We start from the raw sequence: 20762 nt of genomic DNA, 5'->3' as shown, positions 1-20762 counted from the left end.
ATGTTTAAAAAAACCCGAGTGGAAGTTCCTTGTGTGTGGACATCAGGCTAGGGCAGAATCAGGCTCAGCTGTGATAACTCCTGCAGTCAAATAGCCTGGCAACAATTACTGCTGAGGCTCATTCACAAAGAATGTCCAATTGGGAAGGATGTTGACACACGGGGAGCTATATTGCAATGAGGAGCCAAACTCTACAGGAGAGTTTAAAAGGTGAAGAATGTTGGAGAGATTGTTGGCGTTACAATGTGGGAATAGTCAGTTTTAGTCAATGAGTTTAAACTGTTGGACTCACCAATGCAGCACAGAGCAACTTTAGCAGAGTTGACAGCCTGCTCTGGATCACTGGCACCCAGTGCGTTGCCCACACGAACAGTGGCAGCCACACTGTATCCCAGCGAAACCTGCAGGAGAAAGAATACAAAGAATGACCCTCTCAATTTAATCTGTTGTGGAAAGTAACTGCTTTGTCAATCTAGCTGTGGGTGGATGTATCAGCAAACAGGTCAGGAAGGTCAGAGGTCCACAGTCTCCTTTGTGTTGAGTTACCTGACCTCAGTTGGGAAGTGGTTGTTTTTACAATTAACCTCGTTAACCCCCACCCTCTTCATCACGCTCCGGGTTTCCGAAAGGAAGAAAATCAGTCCGAGTTTCTGCTCTAAATTACAATCTGGTAATCTTACTACTAGATACCTATGCCATGAATGCCAAAAGCATGGAGCGGATATGTGAATCCCTCCTTTTCATTCTTTGATCCCAGCATCAAACTGCCTGATAATACGAGATGTAATCCCACCAGCCTCATCCGTCCTATCTCAGACACCTTCTTTCAAACTAATAACTTTCCACAGGCTCTGTGCTCCTCTAGTTCCAGTCTCTTGCCCATCGTCTCCCCATTGACGGCCTTGCCTTCAGCCATGTAGGCCCAAACCTCTGGGATTCACTGCCCCGAATGTCTCTGCCTGTCTTTCTATCCATCCTTTAAGACAGTGGGTGGGATTCTCTGAGCCACCAGCCGCGTTTTCTTCAGTTTGCCACTCCTTTACACTTGGTATCATCAACAAACTTCTCTGTTCCTTTCTGAAACTGCTTTTCGCCTCTGCCTTCTCCAGTACAGAACGATGGCTGTAACAGCAATGGTAATGCATGTCCCTGGCATAAATATGGATCGTCTGTGGCCCATGGAGTTTCCCAGCAGGTGACCCAGGTACTGAAATGCAAGCGCTTTCTAGTATCTCAGTTAAGGGGGTCAGTCTACAAGAATGATTCTTTTATACAGAGCTTCCATTAACAAGGTAACGTGGCGCGCCCCCCCCCCCCCCCCGTCTACATCAATGGCTCCGAAGTAGAGTTGGTCGATAGCTTTAAGTTCCTGGGGGCCACCATCACCAACAGTCTGTCCTGGTCCACTCACGTTGATGCAACAGTCAAGAAAGCCCAACAACGTCTCTAATTCCTACGGAAGCTAATAAATTTGGCAGGTCTGCATCGACTCTCACAAACTTTCCACAGATGCACCATAGAGAGCATCCTATCTGGCTGCATTAGAGCTTGGTACGGCAACTGCTCGGCCCAAGATTGCAAGAAACTGCAGAGTGTGGTGAACTCAGCCCAACGCATCACACAAGCTTCCCACCCCCACATTGATTCTGGATACACCTCCCGCTGCCTCAGGAAGGCAGACAGCACTGTCACAGACCCCTCACACCCAGGCATTGCCCTTTTCCAGACCCTTCCATCAGGCAGAAGTTATAGAAATCTGAAGACTCATACATCCAGACATAGGAACAGCTTCTTCCCCACAGCTACAAGACTCCTCAACGACTCTCCCTTGGGGCAGCATGGTAGCCTTGTGGATAGCACAATTGCTTCACAGCTCCAGGGTCCCAGGTTCGATTCCGGCTTGGGACACTGTCTGTGCGGAGTCTGCACATCCTCCCCGTGTGTGCGTGGGTTTCCTCCGGGTGCTCCGGTTTCCTCCCACAGTCCAAAGATGTGCAGGTTAGGTGGATTGGCCATGATAAATTGCCCTTAGTGTCCAAAATTGCCCTTAGTGTTGGGTGGGGTTACTGGGTTATGAGGATAGGGGGGAGGGGTTAACCTTGGGTAGGGTGCTCTTTCCAAGAGCCGGTGCAGACTCGATGGGCCGAATGGCCTCCTTCTGCACTGTAAATTCTATGATGATGATGACTGATCTATTCCCTGTAAGAACACTATTCACGACGCCCTATGCTGCTCTTGTTTGGCCCTTGTTCCGCACTGTAACCAATCACTATTTGTCAATGTTCTCTGTTGATTATTCTTTTGTCTACTATGTACGTACTGTATCATTTCAAGCCGCAACGGCTCGCGAAACCGACAAAAGAACTTTAGAAGAAAAGGCTGAGATATTGAGGTTGCAAGTACTTTAGTCAGTTATTTATCGGAAGAGTGAAAAAGGACGAAAAATAAAATGGTCCCCACTGCTTCTAAGTTGTTTGGAAGAGTTATAGGTGGACAATAGTCCTAAAAAAGCCCCCATTGCTTTCAAGGGTGCTGCAGAGCTTCCCCCAGTCTCGAGGGACAACCGAGCTCCACCAGTTATGTCTACTGAAAATTTGTTCAGAGATCTCATATCTCTTTGTCATCGGCAATTTGATTTGTCCGAAGCAAATGCGGAAATTGAATTAAATAACAACATTACCAAGAGCAAATTGTCCCTTGGAAATATAAAGAGAGTTTTGGGGAAAAATACCCGAATGTTCCTTCGGCGTATGAAAGGTCATAAAAAATTACAAAGAGGAAAGCCCGCAAAGCCGTCAAATCTGTTTTTCAAACCTCAGCTATATCTCAATTCTTCAAAGCAAATAACTCCGCCACAGGCGGAAGCAGAAATAATTCTAACCAAGACTGTACCGGTATCAGCTCCGGCATTGTTGCAAGCTGCTGCTGACATGACAACTGTGACTACTCTGGGCGGGATTCTCCGACCCCCCCGCCGGGTCGGAAAATCGCCAGGGGGGCGGTGTGAATCCCGCCCCGCCGCTCCGACACCGGCTGCCGGATTCTCCGCCACCGTTTTTTGGGCGGGGGCAGAGATCACGCTGCGCCGGTCAGGGGCCGTTGGCAGTGGACCCCCCCACCCGGCGATTCTCCGGGCCCCGATGGGCCGAGCGGCCGCCCGTTTTCGGCCAGTCCTGCCGGTGTGGATTAGACAAGGGGGGTGCGGGGGGATGTCCCCACGGTGGACTGGCCCACGATCAGGGCCCACAGACCTGCGGGCAGGCCTGTGCCATGGGGGCACTCTTTCCCCCCGCGCCGGCCTCTGCAAGGCTCCGCCATGGCCGGCGCGGAGAAGAAACCCCCTGCGCATGCACAGGAAACACGGCAGCGATTCTGCACATGCGCCAGAACACGCTGGCGCTCCTGCGCATTCGCCAACTCGCGCCGGCTGGCGGAGGCCCTTCGGCGCCGGTTGGCACGGCGCCAACCCCTCCAGTGCCGGCCTAGTCCCCGGAAGTGCGGAGGATTCCGCACCTTCCAGGCCGCCCGACCCCGGAGTGGTTCACGCCGCTCTTTGGCGCTGGTACGGCCCGCCCCGCCGATTGCGGGAGAATCCCGGCCCATGATAGAGACTCCACAAGGGGGGTCTGGCCAACAAGACTCTCACTCTGAGGCCGACCAAAACATTCTGCTAACCCGGTTTCAAAAGCCTCCCGGTGCAGGCTCCGAGATTATCACGACACCAGGGGCGAAATTCTCCGGAAACGGCGCGAAGTCCGCCGACTGGCGCCCAAAACGGCGCAAATCAGTCGGGCATCGCGCCGCCCCAAAGGTGCGGAATGCTCCGCATCTTTGGGGGCCGAGCCCCAACATTGAGGGGCTAGGTCGGCGCCGAACGAATTTCCGCCCCGCCAGCTGGCGGAAAAGGCCTTTGGTGCCCCGCCAGCTGGCGCGGGAAATGACAACTCCGGGCGGCGCATGCGCGGGAGCGTTAGCGGCCGCTGACGGCAGTCCCGCGCATGCGCAGTGGAGGGAGTCTCTTCCGCCTCCGCCATGGTGGAGACCGTGGTGAAGGCGGAAGGGAAAGAGTGCCCCCATGCCACAAGCCCGCCCGCGGATCGGTGGGCCCCGATCGCGGGCCAGGCCACCGTGGGGGCACCCCCTGGGGCCAGATCGCCCCGCGCCCCCTCCTGGACCCCGGAGCCCGCCCGCGCCACCTAGTCCCGCCAGTAAGGTAGGTGTTTTAATCTACGCTGGCGGGACAGGCATTTTAGCGGCGGGACTTCGGGCCATCCGAGCCGGAGAACCGAGCGGGGGGGCCCGCCAAACGGCGCGGCGTGATTCGTCAGATCCCGAACAAATTTATCAATGGTCCAAAAAGCTCCCACACCCTAAAAGGGAGATTTAGCCGCCTGGGAACAGCTGCCACTAAACAATTCCAGCAGAGAGAGAATATAGCTTTTTAGTGGTGAAGAAAGCCATTTTGCGGTTTCATGCCCTTTCGAATTACAGGGGGTCGCATTACATGATTATAAAATGGACTCTTATGATCGAGACCCGCCCCCTGACTCATTCAGGGATCTGCCCCAAAAGGGGGCAGCACGACACAAACCAACTTCAGCTGTTTTGAGAGAAACTAATTTTTACGTCCACCATGCAAACACTGTATATCCATCACCTTTGCTCCTTGGAAAAGGGGGGAGAATACGAAAAACATGATTATGTGGAAGTAACAGTTGCAACTTCAGCCGGGAAGGCTACAGCCACCCAACACAATAGTTCCCTGCCCGGAGCTATCTTCTATCTATCATCCCATTCCTCTGCTACTTCATCACATGCGTTTCTGCGCTAAAACCGCTATTCTTCGGTTAAACTTGAATTCGGTATGCAAGCGTCGCCCATGCACAGGATCTTCATCCTCACTTCAATAAGGACGCGGGAGTCCAAACCAAGTGAAAATAAGGACAAAGTTTTATTTACAAAGAGTCCCCGGTAGATCCCTACCGGGCACCTCTCTGGCCGACTTCATATAATCCAGGTAATTGAGATACCCCGCCCCTAACGGGAGAGCTCGTACTCCGCAAGGAACACAGGGAAGACGGGCATTCCCATTCCATTGGCTCCATGCGGGATTCACACTTACCCTGTATGCGATTGTTATCATCTGAAAAATGATGGACTGGGCTCCAAGTTGAATTTCATTAATTAACCCTGTGAAGAGGGAGGGAACAAACAAAACATTGAAGTTAATTGAAGCAAACAAATAGCAAAACAGAAAAAGAAATCCAATGTGGACTCAAGCTTTCAACAGAAGCCAAATCAATTTCTGGCATTTTTATTTTGTGGGGCAATCAAATTCAATGCTTTGCCTTCTCAAATAAGATCTTCAAAATCGACCAACTTTAGGCCAATGTTCCATGAGACTCCTTCTGTATTTCCGACAAAACGAAAAAACTATACTTCTCTAATGTCCTGTGGACTCCGCATAAATGAAAATCTTTCCTCATGAGTCTGACATACGCTCACAAGTTGTAAGTGTACAGAAGTGAACCCATTATATTCTCTAATCTACGACACAGGTGCGGAGGTCGCGCCCTTTGGTCCAATGAATCCATTCTTTGCCAGTGGGGGAGCTTGTCAGAGTGTAACTCACACAGTTGGGAAACCCAAATTCAGTTGAAACTTGGGTCTGGATTTTCATCTTTGAGACTGGTAGCAGCAGTCAGGAAATGTCCAAATCTTTTTGAAAAACCCGTCCTTTGTCTTGACTTTGGCTTCAATGGATAAAGCTCCACGGCCATATTGTTCAAGACGTTGCCATGGAGAATTCACTAGTCAATTATGACTTACAGTTAATTGCCAAGTGTTGTTTGAAATTTAAACTAGGTAGCTTGACCCTGATCGGCAAGGCAGTGCGCTGAGGAATGAAGTAGCAAATTGCTTATTTTGTTAAGTTGAAACAGCCGCAATGTGAGTACATGTTCTTTCTGTCTGCAAAGAACAGGGCCCTATGTATTAATATATGTCGCATCTAGTACATGCAAACGCACCATACTGAGAAGTCGCCTGATAATTGTTAGGACGGGAAGGATAACATAAATACATATGTCGACTGGGCTATTCTGCAAAATTATCCTTTTAGTTTAAAAAAAATGGGCACTGCTTTGGCCTGACTAGCCATGACTCATGCCAGAGGAATTTCTAATCTTCAGACAAACCAGTTTTGCTATTGTTAAAAAAGGCACTATGTCCCCTTCCTAGAAGTCCAGAAATATTCTTTGCATTCTGGTCACCAGAGTTGCTGTGTCTTCAGAGACAAATGCAGTTGTTTGTGACTCCTAATATCCAATGTGGTGTCAATGCCCAACCATTACCTGTTCCAAAACACAATGGGTTTCAACCAGGGGGCTGGCTGGTCAACACAAAGCCACACAGTCACATGACTGAGATGTCAGCTAATTAATAAGCTGTTGGATTTTAACTTCAGTCATTGTTTGACTGTGGGGGTGGGGGTGTGTGGGGGGGGGGGGGGTGTGGGGGTGTGGGGGGTGTGGGGGGGGGTGGGGGGTGGAGGGGGTGGGGGTGTGGGGGTGGGGGGGGTGTGGGGGTGGGGGGGGTGGGGGTGGGGGGGGGGTTGGCTGTCGGATGAATTTTTAAATATTTGCATGGGCCTCTGGATTGCTCGTTCAGTATCATTATCACTATGGTACCATGCCCCTCACATAGTATTTTTCACAGCAGGAAAGACATTTATTTACCTACGAGGAACGTCCCGATGTGAAATGACCACCATTCGATACACATCATCAGCATGCTGAGAACCGCCAGCCGGGTAAATTGGCCCCACTCCTGTAGGCAGTCCCTGGACCACCCTACAAATATAAAAAAGGAGGCAGTTCTTGATGTGTTGGGTACTCTGCTACACAGACGAACCAACACGGTTGCGAATGGTCCAACTCAGTTTTATTACTAACATTTATTTACAGTGGTAAACTGGTTACTGAGGTTCGATCATAACCCTAGAATCTGTGGTCCTATTCCTAATTCTATCTTGTAGTGGCACTCAGCACATGGTGGATGTCTGAGTGGCTTGCTGTGAGCTCTGTGCCCTGAGCTGGCTCCTGCTGGAATGCCCAGGAAGTGTCGTGTTCCCTGTTTTGTACTGTGTATGCTCTTGCCTGTGATTGGCTGTGGTGTTGTGTGTGTGCTGATTGGTCCGTTGCTCTGTCCATCAGTATGTATGTATGTTTGTGCTATGACGTTTACCTGAATATCATGACAGTTCCGAACACAGTTTAGAACATGCCTGGGAAGCACATCGGGCAAAAAGGAAAGTAAGGCTGACAGAAAAATGTCCACATCATCCAGCTGGCTTGAGCTTTCAAACTGCCCCTTTGACCACAGAATGTGAGGGGCGAGTCTGCAGTTTGTGCAGAGCACCACTCAGAGGGAGTGCAGTGAGAAATTGTCGCAGAGATGGGTGGCTCCAGTTATGAGGACAGATTTGCCTCCTCTGTGGGCATAGCCAGTCGACTCTCTCTGTCTAACCTGTTATAGGCCAGGGCTGAGAAACTCCAAAGTGTATTATGAAGGTCACCTGACCTATAACTTTGATGTTGAATTTGGCCAGGGTGAGCACAAGAGCCTTCACTTCGGGTCTGATTCATCAGACTTACCATCAAAACAAAGTTTATTATGAGAATGTAGTTAACATATACAAAACACAGCAAGAATTTGTTATCAATTACAAACATAAGGAAAACACAACAACTACAGTAATCTATGTATATGACTCTCAATGAATCCCCCTTAATACAAAATCTAATAAACTAAAACCCCTTTCCAGGGCGTGGCCCAGCACACTGTAATCTCACTTGAATGGGACTGGTCCTTTCCCTGAGATCCAGTTCCAATCAGCCGATACAAAACTCCTTCCGGAACGCCCCTCTATCTTTAAAGTTACCGAGGCAGATTGCAGCACCCAACGTGCTTTCAGTTCCCTGGACCAGCTTTAAAATGAAAACAGTGAAACACTTTCTTCTTCAGTCCAAAGCAACAAACCAAATCTCCGTCTCACCTCCCAGCCACAGCCCAGCTCCGCCCACAAATGACATCACTGAAGCTGCGTGACAAGTCATGTGGTGAGACCAAACGTTTCTTAAAGGGATACTCACATGACAAACCACACACACAGAGCATGGCTATTTGCATAACAGTCTGCGGAGGTGACACAGCATGGACCAGGAGGGGGAGGGGAGAACAAGGAGGAAATTAAGAAACAAGGGGCGCGATTCTCCGCTCCCGCGACTAAGTGCCCACGCCGTCGTGAACGCCGTCGAGGTTCACGACGGCGCGAAACGGCCCCGAACTCGACCGATTCAGGGCCCAAAAATGGGCTAGGATCGGGGCCGCGAGAAACTCGGGGGGCGTGTCGCTAAAGCAGCGTCGTCAGCGCGCGCCGGGCATCTGCTGCATAACTGGCGTCACTCGCGCATGCGCGGGTTGGCCGGCGCCATCCGGCGCCAACCCGCGCATGCGTGGTTGCCGTCCTCCCCGAGGCCGCCCCGCAAGAAGATGTCGGATGGATCTTGCGGGGCGCGGAGGAAAGGAGGTCCTCCTTCAGAGAGGCCGGCCCGCCGATCGGTGGGCACCGATTGTGGGCCAGATTCTTTTGAGTCCTACCCCGGTGAAAGAACCCCCCTCGCCCCCCCACAGGCCGCCCCCCCACCCCCCCCAGCATTCCTGCGCTGTACGCGATTCTTCCAACCGGCGCGGGAGCGGAGAATCACGCCCCTCAAGGTCCTTCAAAACAAGTAAGTGCTTGACACAGAGAAGGGATTGAATAAGACAACACCCTGTCCGATGTTTCCTTCCCTGGATTGCACTGGAAAGGGGAATGGGTTGAAATGTGAACACGGTTGCTAACTGGATATTGTTCATTTCATATCGTTGTCCAAGGTGTGAATGACCCCCTCTGAAACCTACCTGCCCAGGTGTTAACGTGCAGCTTTCTCCGTCGAATGTATCCAAACAGGAGAATAGCTTGACAGTACTGAGAGATAACATTGGCAGCGGCCGAGCCTCTGAGAAACAAGTATGCATGTTAAAGGCAGCTTCAAATAAAGTCTGTATAATTTTCAGTAACAATTTCATTTAACAGATATTCCAAAAAAAAATTCAACGCGTTTGTTACTTACGGCACTCCGAGCATCAACACATAGAGGAAGAGATAATTGATGACAGCATTGAGGATGTTGGCTATGAGACCAGTGACAATCTGAGGCATGGTGATCCCCTGAGGTGGAACAAAACAATAAAGTAATTGCTGGAATTGTCCTTCAATAGGCCAACAGCGTGTGTGACATGATGCCAAGGTAGCGGGAAGATAGAATCCAACTGCTCTCCCAATGTCCATGTTCAGGATACTATGTGCCCCCCACTGAGGACAATCTCTTTTCCCTCAGTTGGATCAGGTTCATTGCTAGAACATGTCTGATTGTTGGTCTGGGTGACTTGTCCACATTTGCAGTTAACTCATCAAATTCATATTGTCTGTGGCTCCAGGCAGATTCTTCATCTCTCAGAGTGCCAGGGATTTCAATTCACTGGCTTATTTATTCATCTGCCCAAATCTGATTGACCATCGAAATTAGGAAAATAAAACCAAAGACTCCCAAATTATATCTCACTGCAATAATTATTAAAGTAATTTAATGCACACGCCAACATTCAGCGGCTTTACCTGATTCTGAAGGTATCGGATCTCTAAGATATAAAGAAACGTTGCCTGAGAAGGAATATTGAAAATAATTAGCAGCTGACAGCGCATCAATCACTATTAAAGCAGATAAGAAATTGTCACAAACTTCCTTCGAAAATCTGAGCCAGGCCTGTGTAGGGCTTACGATCAATGGGACTGTAGACAATTTGTCTTGGTCCTGTATGGCCCAAGGTACGGCCGATTAGAATTCAAAAAGTCCAAATGTTGCATAACGGTGCCAATTGGTAGCCGGTTACCTCTGAGTCACAAGGTTGTGGGTTCTCGTCCCATTCCCAAAACCGGAACGCACAAATCTCCCACGTGCAGGATTGAGGGGATGCTGCACTGTCAAATGTGCCGATGCCGATGTCCCTTGTGCTCCCCAATTGCTTGCCAAGGTCCCCTGGCACAGGTTTGACGAGTGCCCCCTGGTGCCCTGGCCAACATTGATCCCTTAATCAACATCATTTAAAAAATAAACAGATGATCTGGTGATTTATCACATTGCTCTTTGTGATGACGTGCTCTGCACCCATTGACTGCTGTGTTTCCTACACTAAAAACAAACTACACTTCAAAAGTACTTCACTCTTTGTGAAATGTTTTGGATGTCCTGAGCTCATGAAAGGCGTTATAAATGAATGCCGTTCTGCCATTCAGGGCAGCACGGTAGCACAAGTGGATGCGGCAGAGACAGGTTCACCTATGATGCTCTTCCTTCCAAATCAAACTACGTTTGCTGGTGTGGATCCCGTGGACGCTGCCCTCGCTGTGCTGATGGCAGCCGAGTGGGGCAGATGCTGTAGAAGACAGCAGCGACAATGGAGCTTGGAGACTGCACCCCATGTGCAGGGGGCTGCCGCACACCCTGCAGTCCCGGCTGACCATCAGGCTGAAGAGGGACCAAGAAGACGAGGCCAGCGGCGGCCCCTAGTGTACAGGCTTCTTTGGTCCTTTCATGAGCTGACCGACAGCATGTGCTGCAGAAGACGCCTCCTCAGTAGAGAGAGAGAGTGAGGCATCTGTGCCATGTTCTTGCGGACATGGCATCCCATTGAGGAGGAGAACACCCGCTCCCGGTGGCAATGATGGTGACCGCAGCCCTCAACCTCTGTGCCACAGGTCATTCCAGGGCTCAAGCGGGGGCATGTGTGGCATATCCAGGAGTTGCCTGGGCATCGGACTATATCAACCTCGAGGTGGACTAGGTCCACCAAGATGCAGGATTTTCCGCCACTGGCAGGATGCCTAGGTCCAGGGGCCATCGATGGCACACATGTTACCCTGCGAGCACTGGGGCATCAGGGTGTGCCCTGTATAAACAAGAAGGGATTCCACTCCCTGAATGTCCACAGATGGACTTCACAGCGCCAGGATTCCAGGTTCGATTCCCGGCTTGGGTCACTGTCTGTGCGGAGTCTGCACCTTCTCCCCGTGTCTGCGTGGGTTTCCTCCGGGTGCTCCGGTTTCCTCCCACAAGTCCCGAAAGACGTGCTTGTTAGGTGAATTGGACATTCTGAATTCTCCCTCTGTGTTCCCGAACAGGCGCCGGAGTGTGGCGACTAGGGAATTTTCACAGTAACTTCACTGCAGTGTTAATGTAAGCCGACTTGTGACACTAATAAAGATTATTATTATTATTATTATTAATCAAAGGATTTTTTTCTCGCTGACTCGGTTCTTTTGTTCTGTCTGCATTTCAGGTAGTGAGTCGTTGTCTAGCGGCCTGTCTGCATCTGGGTTTTACCAACATAAAATCATTTACTCACGGGAAGGCCAGGAATAAATATCTGCACGTAGAGTTGTGTTAACCTGAAGGAAAAATGAAAGATGTTGGTAACAATAGGGAAACAACAGCACATCACCATCTGTAACCAAAGGTAAACTCCAAACGGGGCAGTGAATTGTGCAGAATTGGTGAACATAAGGTGGCTGTGGCAACGAAAGCAGGTGGTCAGACCTGGCACACAGCAAAGTTACAGCCAGGCTTCTGTGGGGAGTCAAAACATTAGAAAGAAAATGTTGTGGCCTTAGAGATGGTCATCCCTGGAAACGCGAATGTTTCTACCGACATCTGAGCTGCTAGAAGATTCGCACATCTTCACTTTGAAGTCAACATTGATTTTAATGTATCATTTATGTGCGTAATTAGGGAAGAAAACCCTTTTGTCTATGCAGCTGACCGGGACGCCAGTCAGTTGGAGTAAGGTCATAATGGACAAGGTTCTCACTTGGCCACTGCAGGAGACTGTTTGAAAGCCAGTAAAATGTGCTCGGTGTTTATGAGGACGGCCCAGCAGGGAAAGCAGGCTATCATGAGAATGAGGATCCCTCTTTGGAGGATCACTCCGATTCGCTTCAGGTTCTTGCTGCCAAAAGTCTGAAAAATCAGAATAAAAATGAAAGTGAATTAGATCAATGTTGCGGCACATTCTAATGGTACCGTTATTCTACAACAACTGCAACTGTATCAAAAAATTTAATAACGTATTTATTCACCGAAACTATAACAGGCCACAAGCAGAATACTGCGGATGCTGGAATCTGAAACAAGAACAGAGGATTCTGGAAAATCTCAGCCGGTCAGGCAGCATCTGGAGGGAGAGAAAGCAGTGTTAATGTTTCGAGTCCTTTTGGCCCTTCATCAGAACTCTATGACTGCACGGCAGCACAGTGGTTAGCACTGCTGCCTCACAGCGCCAGGTTCCTGGGTTCAATTCCGATCTTGGGTGACTCTCTGTGTGGAGTTTGCACGTTCTCCCCGGGTCTGCGTGGGTTTCCTCCAGGGGCTCCGGGTTCCTCCCACAGTCCAAAGCTGTGTAGGTTAGGCGGATTGACAGTGCTAAATTGCCCCTTAGTGTCCAAAGGTTAGGTGGAGTTACCGCGATAGGATTGGGGAGTGGGCCTGGGTGGGATGCCCTTTCAGAGGGTCGGTGCAGACTCCAAGAGATGAATAGTCTTATTCTGCACTGTGGGGCTCTATGATTCTATAACTGGTTTAGCACAGTGGGCTAAACAGCTGATTTGTAATGCAGAACAATGCCAGCAGCACGGGTTCAATTCCTGTACCGGCCTCCACGAACAGGCGCCGGAATGTGGCAACTCGGGGCTTTTCACTGTAACTTCATTGAAGCCTACTTGTGACAATAAACGATCATTATTATTATTATAACTATCTCATGGGTAACAAACTTTAACCATCTCTCTCTGTACCTTGGCCTATAATCATCAACCCGATTTCTAACCAGATGTTAGATGTTTTAACACACCTTAGGTAGTATTTAGGGTTGATCAATTATTATGGTAAATTTGTTGCGAATTTAGCAACATGGATATAGCCTTTACACATGTTGCTGTGTGTCAAACAGGCGTGGTACTGGTCAGAAGACTGTGAAAGTGCGTACAATCAGGTAAGAGATGTCTTACAGAAGTCAGAGCTAATAGTTCACTACTATCCCAAGCTAAATATACAACTTGCTTGCGATTCGTCACCCTCTGGAGTTGGTGCAGTTATCTCGTACATAATGCCTTCAGGTGAGGAACGACCGATTGTATTTGCTTCCTAAATTCTAACAGGCGCTGAAACAAGTTACGCTCAGCTAAAAAAAGAGGCTTTGAGCATCATTTTCGGGATAAGAAGATTCCACCACCACATTGCTGGACGTAATTTCACTCTTTTGACAGACCATCAACCCTTGACCATAACCTGTGGGCCACATAAAGGTATTCCTTCTTTGTCAGCCGGCAGATTACAAAGATGGTCATTGATATTGCTGGCATGCACATACGATATCCGGGCAGCGCACTAGCACAAGTGATTAGCACTGTGGCTTCACAGCGCCAGGGTCCCAGGTTCGATTCCCCGCTGGGTCACTGTCTGTGCGGGGTCTGCACGTTCTCCCCGTGTGTGCGTGGGTTTCCTCCGGGTGCTCCGGTTTCCTCCCACAGTCCAAAGACATGCAGGTTAGGTGGATTGGCCATGATAAATTGCCCTTAGTGACCACAAAAGGTTCGGAGGGGTTATTGGGTTACGGGGATAGGGCTGAAGTAGGTCGGTGCAGACTCGATGGGCCGAATGGCCTCCTTCTGCACTGTATGTTCTATGTTCTAATAACACAACAGGCAAATGCTGATGTTTTGTCAAGATTGCCTTTACATGTCAAGCGTGCCTCATAGATTGGCTGAACCATGGAATCCCTACACTGCAGAAGGGGGCAAAATTTGGAAAACCGGAGGAGGTCATGAGTAGTGACAATAGTACTCAGTTCACTTCGAAGAAGTTCAAGGACTACCTGAACGGTGAAAACTACATCAAATAAGTTCCATACCACCTTGCAACGAATGGGTTGACTGAAAGTTTTGTTTAATCATTGAAACATTCCATCAAGGCATCGAAGGATAAGAGGACATTGACAAGAAGAGTGAACAAATTCTTAATGTCTTACCGGAACACCGCACACGCAACAGCACAGAGTTCACCAGCACTGCTGACATTCAGGAGGAAACTGCAAACACAGTTTGATTTGTTGATACCACCTAATACTTATGAGATTGTCAAACGACAACAACAAGCACAGATTGCTAGGAGAGAATAAAACTCAAAAAGATGAGCTTTCAATCAAGGAGTGCGAGTGCCAGTCAGAAGCTACGCCTTCAGCGAGAAATGGTTACCTGCTGTGATCCTGGCAAAGGCAGGTCCAATATGACACACCACATAGGCAGGTGATGAAAGAGTTTGGCGACATCATACTGACCAACTGCTAGCTTCACAAAGTGAAATCGCTGAAACTCCCCAGAGCGTACTTCTAGTGGAAACTTTGAGCAGTGATATAGTGGTTAGCACTGCTGCTTCTCAGCGCCAAGGACCAGGGTTCGATTCTAGTCTATTGGCTGTGTGGAGTTTGCACCTTCTCCCCGTGTCTGCGTGGATTTCCTCCCCATGCTCCGGTTTCCTCCCACCGTCCAAAGCTGTGCAGTTTTGGTGGATTGGCCATGATAAATTGACCCCTAAGTGTCCAAAGACGTGCAGGTTATGTGGATAGTCCATGATCAATGCGTGGGGATATGGGGATAGGATGGGTGAGAGGGCTCCTCCGGAGGGCTGGTATGGATTCGATGAGCTGAATGGCCTCCTTCTGCCCAGTAGGGATTCGATCCTATACTTTGGAACAGAGCCTGTACACAGGCAAGTTCAGATTCTGTTTCTGAGGACTTTGCAATGCCTATAGAGATGGACACTGGAGTAACTTTACAGGAACAAAGGACACTTCCAAGGTCACGAGTAGCCAAGTTCCAGAATGTTGAATACACCCCAAAAGGGGGTAGACATCTACCTGAAGTATTGCATTATTAAGTTGTACGTGTATAAATAGAGATAATGCATAAGTGTGTTTGCTGGATAAAAGTCATTATAGAATAGAATTTACAGTGCAGAAGGAGGCCATTCAGCCCATCGAGTCCGCACCGGCTCTTGGAAAGAGCAGCCCACCCAAGGTCCACACCTCCACCCTATCCCCACAACCCCACCCAACACTAAGGGCAATTTTGGACACTAAGGGCAATTTATCATGGCCAATCCACCTAACCTGCACATCTTTGGACTGTGGGAGGAAACCGGAGCACCCGGAGGAAACCCACGCACACACGGGGAGGATGTGCAGACTCAGCACAGACAGTGACCCAAGCTGGAATCGAACCTGGGACACTGGAGCTGTGAAGCAATTGTGCTATCCACAATGCTACCGTGCTGCCCCGTGCAATTATGATTGTACTAAAGAAGCAAAGGGGGAGGGATGCAATGTATCATAAAATACATCCCTGCTGGTGAAGCGTCACGTGATCTGTAGTGATGTCAGCAGTGCGTGTTTAACGCTCGGGCATCAGTTCTCCATCCGAGATTGTCGGATCATCATCCCTAACTAAAACCTCTCATCCGTGTTTGTAAGAATCCAGAGCTTGGGCACTTCTGTACCTTTTCTCCTTGTGCAGACTCAAAGATATAACACTCTCGGCCTGAGTTTTAAACATCAATTCTTCCTAGAGTTAGCAAATTAATTTTCGGGAGAACATCACCGCCCATTGCACAGCTTGGAGTTGACTGCACCTACCTGAGATATGAGTGTGTCACACGCTGACGACAAGCCAGTACCAATGGAGATACCTGCTACAGATATTGACTGTGCAAAAGAAATAAAGAAAAGGAACCATTCAGCAAGATCAACCTGGGATGTCAACAATATTCGACAAAATAATACAGAACATGGCGACCCTTCCCACTGTCAGAATCGTCCCGACCGCTGAAGGTGACCCCTCCCACAGGGCGGGCGAGCCATAAAAAATTCTGGAGCCATTGGCAGGGCTGGAAAATCCCATTCACGGATTTTGTCTGAAAGATGAGGGGCGGGATTCTCCCCTACCCGGCGGGGCGGGGGGTCCCGGGGGGACGGAGTGGCGTGAACCACTCCGGCGTCGGGCCGCCCCAAAGGTGCCCAGGGGCTGGTTTAGCTCACTGGGCTAAATCGCTGGCTTTGAAAGCAGACCAAGGCAGGCCAGCAACACGGTTCGATTCCCGTACCGGCCTCCCCGAACAGGCGCCGGAATGTGGCGACTCGGGGCTTTTCACAGTAACTTCATTGAAGCCTACTCGTGACAATAAGCGATTTTCATTTTCATTCCCACCTAATGTCCGCACACATCGGCCTTCCAGGATGGCTCATTGACAATGGTGATGAGCTGGAGTCTCGAGCTGACGTTTCTGTTCCTTAGCCCAGAGCCACTGAAGCAAGTGCTGCTCTCTAATTGCCCCTCCATTGAGGGCAGCAGGTATATCCCAGGCTTCTTTACAAGGAGCATTTCAGCAGCTGATAAAGGCACTAAGCTCAAAACTGATAGGAATCACCGCAATTCCATCATTATTTCTTTTTTAGAATACCCAATTCAATTTTTTTCCCCCAATTAACGGAGAATTTAGCGTGGCCAATCCACCCACCCTGCACATCTTTGGGTTGTGGGGATGAAACCCACGCAAACACAGGGAGAATGTGCAAACTCCACACGGACAGTGACCCAGGGCCCGGATCGAACCCGGGACCTCTGCGCCGTGAGGCAGCAGTGCTAACCATTATGCCATCGCGATGCCCACCCATCATGATTTTATACAGGATACCTCGTGATGAATAAATGTGCACACTCTGAACATAAACTCACCGACGTGGCAAGACTAACAGCATCCAATTCAACTTTTCCCAAATGTCCACAAAACGCGAAGCTGACAACATTTATTAGAAGCATCATCAACTCTGTCAAAAACTGCGAAAGGAAAATGAGTGATAAATAACACGCATTGGCCATTTAACTTCAATAAAACTCTTATAGCTTTACTCTCACTAAACCCTTCCTAAAACAAGTGCCCTTTTTATTCTTCAAAAACCTGAAGCAATTTTAAATTGATTTATTTTTCCTTGTTTTTCTTTTTTTTATATAACTTTAGAGTACGCAATTATTTTTTCCAATTAAGAGGCAATGTAACGTGGCCAATCCACCTACCCTGCACATCTATGGGTTGTGGGAGTGAAACCCACGCAAACACGGGGAGAATGTGCAAACTCCACACGGACAGTGACCCAGAGCCGGGATCGAACCTGGGACCTCGGCGCCGTGAGGCAGCAGTGCTAACCACTGCGCCACCGTGCTGCCCTCTTTAAATTGATTTCAATGTGGTTTCCACAGTTATGAAAGGAAGTGGCAACGTTGATCCAGGCAAATTATGCACCGCTGAAGGATCAGGATACACAAATTAGAAACAATCATCTTTGAAGTAATAAAACAAAAATCAGGCAGAAGATTTTCACCTTCGTGGTAGGAAGTTGTGGAATATGTTCACAGGCAAAGTTATTGGACGGCATTTTCCAAATGGGTGCAACAAAATGAATTGTGAAAAATTAAATGAAGTGAATTTTACAAATATCTTCAGTGAAGGTGGTTGAATGAATGGCGCAATTAAACGGGAATGTAATAATTGTGCACAGAGATATGAGTTGCATTAGTGAGTTCTGTGATGGAGATGATACACAATTAGGTACATTTACAGACCGCGATGTGTGAACGATATGGTGAGAAATTGGATGGGTGTAAACTCACCACTGGCCCAGCCAGTCTGGAGATATGTTTCGCTTCCTGCCAGAAGTTGACGGGTGTCCATCTCGTTACTTTCCCCAGGAACAGGTCACCATAGGTTCCACGGGCCTGGCCAACATTGTCACAGCTGAGTTGCGTTGAAATCTCCATTTTTCCAACCCTTGACAAACAGCAAATAAGCCAGTTATTTTACTTCTCTTGCTTGTACATCTCCACCCTGGCACCCCGCCCTTCCAATTGGTTCCACACTCACCAATCCGATATAAAATATGGTTACAATCTTAAATCCATTTTGCCCCCTCGCCTTCTGGTCATGATTAATTTTTAACACTTGTCCTTTCAGAGCTGCAGGTTGCATCATCTACATTTAGGGTCCAATGCTGTCACAGGATTTCTGTATATAAGTAATCAAAAGTTAATTATACTGGTTCTTCGCATTTCCATATTTTTCTTAAATGCTGTGCTGTGGATTGGAGCCCATTTTGAGGTAGGTTGAAGGAGATGTTCAGTGTCCTCTGTAGCATAGAACCATAGAACCTCTACAGTGCAGAAGTCTGCACGGACCCTCTGAAAGAACTCCCTACCTAGGCCCAGTCCCTCACCCTATCCTCATAATCCCGTGACTCCACCTAACCTGCACATCATTTGGACACTGAGGGGCAATTTAGCATGGCCAATCCACTCAACCTGCACATCTTTGGGCTGTGGGAGGGAACCGGAGCACCCGGAGGAAACCAACGTAGCCAGTAAGACAGCAGTGCTAACCACTCTGTGTGGCGCACAAAGACTCCATGAGACAAATAGAGTGAAGTCGATGAGGCTTTATTAAGCGTGTCTGTTCCCCAGCAGCCCGATAGTAAACTGGCCTGCGGGGGAAGGCACCGGCTTCTTATACTTCGCCTTCAGGGCGGAGTATGAGGTCAACGGCCAACCAGGACCCGGGATCTGTCAGCCAATGACATTAGGGCTTCCAGTCCCACATGACCCCCAATACATACTACCACACTCTGCCACCGTGCCGGCCCCCCCCAACTGTGCCACCATGCCGCATGTGAACTACACTGAGAAGCTGTACTCATCTGTTGATATGGTTCTCGGTTCAAAGGTCATTCTTTGTACATTTTGACATGGTCAAATCTTTGTTCTGTAGTAAATTCACTGGGATTCACTCATGTCCAGTGACCCTTGGTGACAGATTTTTATTCATTCTCAGGATATGGGAGTGACTGACGTTTATTGGCTACTCATCATTGTCCTTTGAGGAAGTGGAGGTGAATCACCTTCTGGAGTCATCGAGACATTACAACACAGAAGAAGGCCATTCAGCCCAATTACGTCCATGCTGGCTCTCTGTAGTGCTATTCAGTCAGTTCCATTTTCCCAATCTAGCCCCTGCACATTTATCACCCTCAAGAGCCCATCCATTTTCCACCGCCTCAGTGGGCTGCGCAAACATGACTTTCCACAAATCCGCTCTCACCCCTTGCTCTTTCATTTCAATCGGCTAATAGAAGCAGCTTTGCTTTGTCTACGAGTCGCGACCCCAGCTGGGTGTAACAAACCAGCTGTGGCTTCGTAAAGATTTGGCAGAACGTCCTTGCGTTTGTGACCAAAGTCGAAAAGATTCCGTACGCTTTGCTAACTACACTCTCAATATGTTGTGCCGCTTTCAAAGACATGAACCCCAGGTCCCTCTGTCCCTGCGCACACTTTAAAACTGTGCCATTGAGTCCAGATTGCATCTCTCGAGGTCTTCCGCCAAGATGCATCATTCATAGAAACATACATAGAAAATAGGAGCAGGGGAGGCCATTTCTACAAGATTCCCTCTCACTGTTCTAAACTCCAATGAACATTAATATGGTGCCGGAGCGAGGCGACTTCTTGCAAGCTGTGCCCAGCATGCCCTCTAATTTAATCGTTTACTCTCATTCTATGCTTCCAAAACTTCATTCTAACTCTTTTAAACTCTCTAACAATGTTATAATTCAATTACTTACAGATTTAGCGATCTTTAGGACCCTTGAGACACCTGAAACCGATGACCTGAAATTGACCCGCACCAGCCAACAATGTGGGAGGAGCTGCCGGAGCTGCAGGCCCCGGCCTGGGGATTCCCCTAGCAGTGGCTTCCAGAGACCAGGAAAACGCCCCAGATGCCAGGACCTCCACTCTGCTGCTCTCCAACGACCAGACCACCATCGCAGCAGCTGCAGCCCTCCACCCCCCCCACCCCAGCTCCCAACCCCACTGACCCGGAGAGCTGCGACCCCCTGCAGCCCCCAAGCACTCCTTCCACTCCCCCCCCCTCTACAATCATGTTTGGGGCGGCACGGTGGCACAGTGGTTAGCACTGGTGCCTCACAGCACCAGGGACCCGGGTCCAATTCCCCCCCACCCATGTGACAGGGAGAAGGCAGGAGAATAGGGCTGAGGAACAAACCAGCCATGATCGACTGGCGGAGAATACTCAATGGGCCAAATGGCAGCACGGTAGCACAGTGGTTAGCACAGTTGCTTCACAGCTCCAGAGTCCCTAGTTCGATTCCCGGCTTGGGTCACCGTCTGTGTGGAGTCTGCACGTTCTCCCCGTGTCTGCGTGGGTTTCCTCCGGGTGCTCCGGTTTCCTCCCACAGTCCAAAGACGTGCAGGTTAGGTGGATTGGCCGTGATAAATTGCCCTTAGTGTCCAAAAAGTTTAGGTCGGGTTACTGAGCTACGGGGGATAGGGTGGATGTGTGGGCTTTGGTGTGGGCGGTGCAGACTCGATGAGCCGAATAGCCTCCTTCTGCACTGTAAATTTTATGACTCTATGATTCTATGGCCTAATTCTGCACTGATATCTGATGGTATTCATTCATTTCCTCCGGGTGCTCCGGTTTCCTCCC

The 20762-nt window shown here is 49.2% G+C and overlaps 1 protein-coding gene across 1 annotated transcript in view; it reads right to left on the bottom strand.

Annotated features, from left to right (window-relative positions):
• The window catches only part of LOC140386936 (multidrug and toxin extrusion protein 1-like), a 40608-nt gene extending 22382 nt beyond the window's left edge, over positions 1-18226 (bottom strand). The window contains exons 1-12 of the mRNA XM_072469844.1: positions 18129-18226; positions 17879-18035; positions 16946-17047; positions 15847-15915; positions 11971-12119; positions 11509-11551; positions 9722-9766; positions 9177-9274; positions 8965-9062; positions 6738-6851; positions 5123-5190; positions 293-401 (exon numbers count right to left, since the gene is read on the bottom strand). Of these exons, the coding sequence (XP_072325945.1) occupies positions 293-401; positions 5123-5190; positions 6738-6851; positions 8965-9062; positions 9177-9274; positions 9722-9766; positions 11509-11551; positions 11971-12119; positions 15847-15915; positions 16946-17047; positions 17879-18025 (1042 nt within the window). The 5' untranslated portion in view covers positions 18026-18035; positions 18129-18226. The remainder of the gene's footprint in view (positions 1-292; positions 402-5122; positions 5191-6737; positions 6852-8964; positions 9063-9176; positions 9275-9721; positions 9767-11508; positions 11552-11970; positions 12120-15846; positions 15916-16945; positions 17048-17878; positions 18036-18128) is intronic.
• Positions 18227-20762: the final 2536 nt, after the last annotated feature.

The sequence above is a fragment of the Scyliorhinus torazame genome, chromosome 12 (genome assembly GCF_047496885.1).
Source record: "Scyliorhinus torazame isolate Kashiwa2021f chromosome 12, sScyTor2.1, whole genome shotgun sequence".
Classification (NCBI taxonomy): domain Eukaryota; kingdom Metazoa; phylum Chordata; class Chondrichthyes; order Carcharhiniformes; family Scyliorhinidae; genus Scyliorhinus; species Scyliorhinus torazame.
This window is presented reverse-complemented; position numbering and strand designations above follow the sequence as displayed.